General features: G+C 45.1%; 1 protein-coding gene across 1 annotated transcript in view; it reads right to left on the bottom strand.

Annotated features, from left to right (window-relative positions):
• The window catches only part of LOC119575529 (irregular chiasm C-roughest protein-like), a 33009-nt gene that overhangs the window by 240 nt on the left and 25212 nt on the right, over positions 1-7557 (bottom strand). The window contains exon 9 of the mRNA XM_037923180.1: positions 2965-3123. Within this exon, the coding sequence (XP_037779108.1) occupies positions 2965-3123 (159 nt within the window). The remainder of the gene's footprint in view (positions 1-2964; positions 3124-7557) is intronic.

The raw sequence follows: 7557 nt of genomic DNA, 5'->3' as shown, positions 1-7557 counted from the left end.
CCTCTTCTCTTCTCTTTTTCTCTCTCTCTCTCTCTCTCCTTCTCTTTTTCTCTCTCTTCTTCTCTCTCTTCTCTCCACATCTCCCTTTCCCCTCTCCTCTCTCTTCCTCTCTCTCTTACTCTCCCTCTCCCTCTCCGTCTCCCTCTCTCTGTCTGTCTCTCTCCTTTCTTCCCCTTTTTCCGTCTTTCCTCTCCCCTTTTTTCTCTCTCTCCTCTCTCTCTCTTCTCTTTCTCTCACTCTCACTCTCTCCCCCCCTCTCTCTCTCTCTCTCTCTCTCCATCTCTCTCTCTCTCTCTCCCCTCCTCTCTCTCCCTCTTCTTTTGTTGTCTCTCTTCTCTCTCTCTCCTCTTCTCCTCTCTTCCCCTCCTTCTTTTTCTCTCTCCTCTCCTTCTTACTCACACTCTCCCTTTTTTGTCTTTCCCCCCTCTTCTCTCTCTCTTTTACTCTTTCTCTCATCTCATTCTCACTCTCCCTTGTCTTCTCCCCTTTCCCCCCTTTCTCCTTTTTCTCCCCTCTCCCCCTCTCTCTCTTATCTCACTTCCCCCTTTCCCTCTCTCTCCCTCTTCCTCTCCCCCTCTTCCCCTCCTCCCTTTTCTCCCTCTTCCCCTCTCTCCTCTCTCTCTTACTCTCACTCTCCCTCTCCGTCTCTCTCTCTCTCTCTCTCCTCTTCTCTCTCCTCCCCTCTCCTCTGTCTTCTCTCTCTCTCTCTCTCTCCCCTCTTTTCTCTCTCCTCTCTTTTGTCTGTCTGTCTGTCTGTCGGGCCCCTTCTCTCTTCTCTCTCTCTCTTTCGTCTGTCTGTCTGTCTGTTTTTGTCTGCTGTCTTTTTCTCTCTCTCTCCTTTCTCTCTCTCTCTCCCCTCCCTCTCTCTCTCTTCCCCTCCTCTCTCTCTCTCTCTCATCATCATCATCATCATCATCTTTTTCTTCTTTTTCTTCTCCTCCTCCTCCTCCTCTCCCTCTTTAATTCTCTTAGAACAGTTATTATATCAGTGTTGTTTACCAGTTTCCGCCCAGAATTATATTGCAAGTTGACAAGGGGAGGGGAAGGGAAGGAGGAGAGGGAGTGGGGGATGGGGGAGGAGGAGACTGCAGGAGTTATATTGCAAGTTGCAATCTCGTAAACTCCTTGAGATACGAGTTACCAAGTCTCCTTTTTTTTCTTATATTTCCTTTTTCTTTTATATTATTATTATTTTTTTTATTATTTCCCAGCGACAAGATATCTTGTTTGTGTCCATTTTCTTGTTACTCTGATGTTTTGTTTTATGTCGCGGGGAAATGGGGCGTGGCCACGAGGAGATGGGCGTGGCTTCGAGAAGAAATTGAGGGTGTGTAGTGTGTATATGTGTGTGTGTATCTGTTTTGTGTGTGGCAGTGTGTGTGTGTGTGTGTGTGTGTGTGTGTGTGTGTGTGTGTGTGTGTGTGTGTGTGTGTGTGTTTATTTGTTTGTGTGTATGTGTGTTTGTGGTAGTAGTAGTAGTAGTAATAATAGCAATGACGATTGAAATAATGATAACAGCAACAAAAATAATACTATTAATAACAAAAGTGACAATGATATAATATCAAAAACGTTGATAAAATAAAAATGATAATAGAAATGATAATAATAATAATAATAATACCAACAATAATGACGATAATCATAATAATGATAACAACATCAACTACAGTGCTGACAATGATAAAAGTTACGTAAAAAATATATATATAAATAACCAAAAATAGTTGCAAAGAAAACGGACAATAAAGCAGCAAAAGAAAACGGTAACTTTAGCCCTCGTGTGCGCTACAACACGAACACAAAAACAATAACAAAAATTATGAAAAAAAAGATTAAATAAAATACAGGAAGCCACAAAAAGAGAAAGAAAGAAAAGAATAGAAGAAAAAAGAAGAAGAAAAACTACTGCAGAACAAAACAACAACAAAATAAATAACAAAACAAAACAAGCAAATACTGCCACTGCTGCCACTTCCACCACCAGCCTACAACCACAACAAACAACCACAAACAATCACAACAACATTAACAATCACAACAACAACAATCACAACAACATTAACAATCACAACAACAATCACAACACCAACAACAATCATAAAAACAACAACAACAACAACAAACACAACCACATCTATCCCTCCACCACAAGCCTACAACCACAATAAACAAACCCCCATCGCCCCTCCCCCCCAATCTACAACAAACAACTCACAATCAACACTCACTCTCCTCGTTGAGTCGGATCTGCCTCCTGGCAACGCCGTACTCGCTCACAACCACCACCGCAAACAACCACAACAACCACAACCACTTCCACCACCAGCCACAACAACCACAACCACTCTCTCTCACCAACAACCACAGCCACCACAATCACCACCTCCACCACCATCCACAACAACCACTACTTCGACCACCACCAACAACAACCACCTCCACCATCACCAACCATAACCACCACCATCACCAGCCACACCCCCTCACCACCAACCTCCAACAGCAACCTCCACCACCCACAGCCACTCCCCCTCACCACCAACCTCCAAACAGCAACCTCCACCACCCACAGCCACTCCCCCTCACCACCAACCTCCAACAGCAACCTCCACCACCCACAGCCACTCCCCCTCACCCCCAACCTCCAGACAGCAACCTCCACCACCCACAGCCACACCCCCTCACCACCAACCTCCAAACAGCAACCCCCCCCCCCACACACACACAACCACACCTCCTCACCCCCAACCGCCAAACAGCACCGGCGCCACAACACTCACTCTCCTCGTTGAGTCGGATCTGTTTCCTGGCGACACCGTACTCGTTCACAACCACCACCGCAAACAACCACAGCAACCACAACCACCACCAAGAACCACGCTCTCTCACCCCCCCCCCCACACCCACAGCCACACCCCCTCACCCCCAACCGCCAAACAGCACCGGCGCCACAACACTCACTCTCCTCGTTGAGTCGGATCTGTTTCCTGGCGACACCGTACTCGTTCACAACCGAGCAGTTGTAGGATCCGAAGTCCTGCGAGTCGGCGTCGTGGATCACCAGGATGTTGCGGAATCCTTCGTCCTGCTGGTCCTCCACCACCTCGTAGCGGGGGTCGCCTGTGTGGGGAAGGAGGGGAGCGGGGAGAGTGAGAAAGGCGGAGGGAGCGAGAGGGGAGTTTGGGGTTTGTTGTTTGGGGGGGGAGGGAGAGGGGATGGGGAGGAGAGGGGATGGGGATGGGGAGGGAGAGGGTATAGGGGGAGGGGTGGGAGGGAGATTATGGGGATGGGGACGGTGGGGAAGGGAGGAGTGGGGGAGGAGGTGGGGATTGGAAGATGAGGAGGAGGTGGGGGTTTAAGAATGGGGGAGGGTGAGGGATGGGGAGGAAGATAAAAGTGTATGGGGGAGGGGGAGGGGGAATGAAGAGGGAATGGGGAAGGGAATTACTTGTGTATAGAGAGAGATAGAGAAAATGAAAGAGAGAGAGAAAAAAAGAAAGAGAGAGAAAGAGAAAAAGAGAGGGAGACACACAAAAGAAAAGAAAAAGAAAAAACAAACAAAAAAACCACACACGCACAGCCAAACCCCTCCCCCCTCCCCCATCCTAAACACCCCCCACCCCTCAAAGCTCTCCCACTAGACAACCTCCCTCCCCCCTCCCCCGTCCCCCACCAAAAAAAAAGAAAAAAAAACTCTCCTACTCGACAACCCCCTCCTTCCCCTCCCCCCGCCACAAAAAAAAAACTCTCCCACTCGACATACCCCAACCTTCCCCCCCTTTCCCCCTGCCCCCCCCAAAAAAAACCTCTCCCACTCCACAGCCCCCCCTCCCCCCTCCCCCGAGGCGCGTGGGGCAGGCAGGGCGGCGGCAGGGAATCCCGTCAGCGCCTGCCTCGTGGCCCCGATTGGCTGCGGCTGCGAGAGGAAGCCCATAGCTGAGCCTTGCTTCTTTCGAGGTGTTTTTTTTTCCTTTTTTGAGGTTTTCTTTTCCTTTTTTCCTTCCTCTTTTTTTTTTTTTTTCTTTTTTGCTTTCTCGTCCAGTGTTTTATTTTTTCTTGATTTTTTTTTTTTTTTTTCCTTTTTTCTCTCTTTTGCTTCTTTCGCTTTCTCTGCCAGTGTTTTTTTTCTGTTTCTTGTTTTTTTTTTTTTTTTTTTTTTTTTTTTGCTTTCTCGTCCATTTTTTTTTTTTTTTTTGAGGTTTTCTTTTCCTTCTTTTCTTCCTCTTTTTTCTCGCTTTCTCTTCCAGTGTTTTGATTCTCTTTCTTTTTTTTTTTCTTTGATTTTTTTTTCTTTTTTCCAAAAAAAAGAAAAAAAACTCTCCCACTCGACAACCCCCTTCCTTCCCCAACCCCCTCCCCCCAAAAAAATCCCACTCGACAACCCCCTCCTTCCCCTCCCCCCGCCACAAAAAAAAAAAAAAAAAAAAAAAAAAAAAAAACTCCCACTCGACATACCCCAACCTTCCCCCCTTTCCCCCTCCCCCCAAAAAAAAAACCTCTCCCACTCCACAGCCCCCCCTCCCCCCTCCCCCGAGGCGCGTGGGGCAGGCAGGGCGGCGGCAGGGAATCCCGTCAGCGCCTGCCTCGTGGCCCCGATTGGCTGCGGCTGCGAGAGGAAGCCCATAGCTGAGCCTTGCTTCTTTCGAGGTGTTTTTTTTTTTCCTTTTTTGAGGTTTTCTTTTCCTTTTTTTTCCTTCCTCTTTTTTTTTTTTTTTTTTTTTTTTTTTTTTTTTTTTTGCTTTCTCGTCCAGTGTTTTTTTATTCTGTTTCTTGAGTTTTTTTTTTTCCTTTTTTCTCTCTTTTTTTTCGCTTTCTCTTACTGTGTTTTTTTTCTCTTTTTTGAGGTTTTCTTTTCCTTTTTTCCTTCCTCTTTTTTTTTCTTTTTTTTTTCTCGTCCAGTTTTTATATTCTCTTTCTTGAGTTTTTTTTTTTCCTTTTTCTCTCTTTTGTTTTTTTTCGCTTTCTCTTACTGTTTTTTTTCTCTTTTTTGAGGTTTTCTTTTATTTTTTATTTTTTATTTTTTTTGCTTTCTCGTCCATTTTTTTTTTTTTTTTGAGGTTTTCTTTTCCTTCTTTTCTTCCTCTTTTTTCTCGCTTTCTCTTCCAGTGTTTTGATTCTCTTTTTTTTTTTTTTTTCTTTGATTTTTTTTTCTTTTTTCCAAAAAAAGAAAAAAAACTCTCCCACTCGACAACCCCCTCCCTTCCCCAACCCCCCCCCCCAAAAAAATCCCACTCGACAACCCCCTCCTTCCCCAACCCCCGCCAAAAAAAAAAAAAAAAAAAAAAAACCTCTCCCACTCGACATACCCCAACCTTCCCCCCTTTCCCCCTCCCCCCCAAAAAAACCTCTCCCACTCCACAGCCCCCCCTCCCCCCTCCCCCCGAGGCGCGTGGGGCAGGCAGGGCGGCGGCAGGGAATCCCGTCAGCGCCTGCCTCGTGGCCCCGATTGGCTGCGGCTGCGAGAGGAAGCCCATAGCTGAGCCTTGCTTCTTTCGAGGTGTTTTTTTTCCCTTTTTTGAGGTTTTCTTTTCCTTTTTTCCTTCCTCTTTTTTTTTTTTTTTTCTTTTTTGCTTTCTCGTCCAGTGTTTTATTTTTTCTTGATTTTTTTTTTCCTTTTTTCTCTCTTTTGCTTCTTTCGCTTTCTCTGCCAGTGTTTTTTTTCTCTTTTTTGAGGTTTTCTTTTCTTTCTTATTCTTCTTTTTTTTTTTTTTTTCTTTCTCGTCCATTTTTTTTTTTTTTTTTTTTGAGGTTTTCTTTTCCTTCTTTTCTTCCTCTTTTTTCTCGCTTTCTCTTCCAGTGTTTTTTTTTTCTCTTTTTTTGAGGTTTTCCTTTCATTTTTTTCTTCTTTTGTTTCTTTTTTTTTCTTTTTTTTTCTTTGCTTTGCTATCTTCTCTATTTTTTTCTTCTTTTTTTGGTTTCGTCATCTCCTCTTTCTTCTCTTTTCTTTCTTTCGTCATCTCTTTCATTCTTTCTTCTCTTTGGTTTCATCATCTCCTCTTTCTCTTCCTCCTTCTTCTCTTTCTTTGGCTATCTTCTCCTCTTTCTTTCCTTTTCTTTCTTTCGTTATCTCTCCTTTCTTCTCTTTGGTTTCATCATCTCCTCCTTTTTCTCTTCCTTTGGTCCTCTCCTCCTCTTTCTTCCTTTTTCTTTCCTTCATCACCTCCTTCTCTTTCTTCTCTTTACTTCGTCACCTTCTCTTTTTTATTTCCTTTCTTTTCTTCGCTTTCTTTATCATCCCCTTTCTTTATCACCTCTTTCTTTTTTTCTTGCCTTTGTTTCATCATCTTCATCTCTCTTTTCTTTTCTCTCTTCCATTAACTCTTCCTCCTCCCTTTTCTCTTTCCTTCATCATCCTCTCCTCCATTTCTTCTCTTCCTATCATCATCTCCTTCTTCTTTTCTTCTTTCTATCTTCTCCTCCTCCTTTCTTTCACTACCTTCTCCTCCTCTTTCTTTTCTTTCCTTCGTCACCATCTCCTTTTCTTTTCTTTTTCTCGTTACCCTTTTATTCTCTTTCTTGTTTTGTCATCACTTCCCCTTCTTCCTCTTATTCGTTATCTCTTCCTCCTCTTTTTTCTTTTTCCTTCGTCACTTTCTCCTCCTTCTTCTCTTTCCTCTGTTCCTGTTCTTCCTTCTTAATTTCTCTTCCTTCCTCCTCCTCTTCCCTCTTAATTTCTCTTTCTTTCTCCTCTTCTTCCTTCTTAATTTCTCTTCCTTCCTCCTCCTCTTCCTTCTTAATTTCTCTTCCTTCCTCCTCCTCTTCCTTCTTAATTTCTCTTCCTTCCTCCTCCTCTTCCTTCTTAATTTCTCTTCCTTTCTCCTCCTCTTCCTTCTTAATTTCTCTTTCCTTCCTCCTCCTCTTCCTTCTTAATTTCTCTTCCTTCCTCCTCCTCTTCCTTATTATTATCTCTATCCCTGTTCTTCTTCCTCCTTCCTTTTTATAACTCCATCCTTTCCTCCTCCTTTCTTCTTACTCCTACTCTTCCACTCTTCTACTTTCTCCTTCTCCTATTTCTCTTCCTTTTCTTTCTTCTCCTTTTCCTTCTCCTTCTCTCTCCCCTTCACCTCCTCCTCCTCAATTTCCCCTTCTCTTTCTTCTCCTCTTCCTTACCCTTCACCACGCCTCCTCCTCCTCCTCCTCCCCCTCCTAAATCTCCCCCTCCTAGCGCTCCTCCTCCTCCTATTTCTGTTTCTCCTTTTCCTCCTCCTCCCCCCTTCTTCTTCCTCCTCCTCTTCCTTTTTCTCCTTTTCCTCCTCCTTTCCCTCCCTGCCCCCAACCTTCTTCCCGTCCCCCTCCTCCTTTCCCTTCCTATCCTTCCTCCTCCACCTCCTCCTACATTTCCCTCTTTTCTTATCCTCCTCCTCAATACCCACTTTATTCTTTTCCTCCTTCCTCTCCTCCTCCTCCTCCTCCTCCTCCCCCCCCTTCTCCCTCCTCCTCCTCCTCCTCCTCCTCCTCCTCTCCCCCCCTTCTCCCTCCTCCTCCTCCCCCTCTCCCCCCCTTCCTCTCCCTCCTCCTCCTCCTCCTCTCCCCCCCTTCTCCCTCCTCCTCCTC

The sequence above is a fragment of the Penaeus monodon genome, chromosome 7, assembly GCF_015228065.2.
Source record: "Penaeus monodon isolate SGIC_2016 chromosome 7, NSTDA_Pmon_1, whole genome shotgun sequence".
NCBI classification, from domain to species: Eukaryota; Metazoa; Arthropoda; class Malacostraca; order Decapoda; family Penaeidae; genus Penaeus; species Penaeus monodon.
The sequence above is the reverse complement of the archived record's forward strand: the minus strand, read 5'-3'. Positions and strand labels throughout refer to the sequence as shown.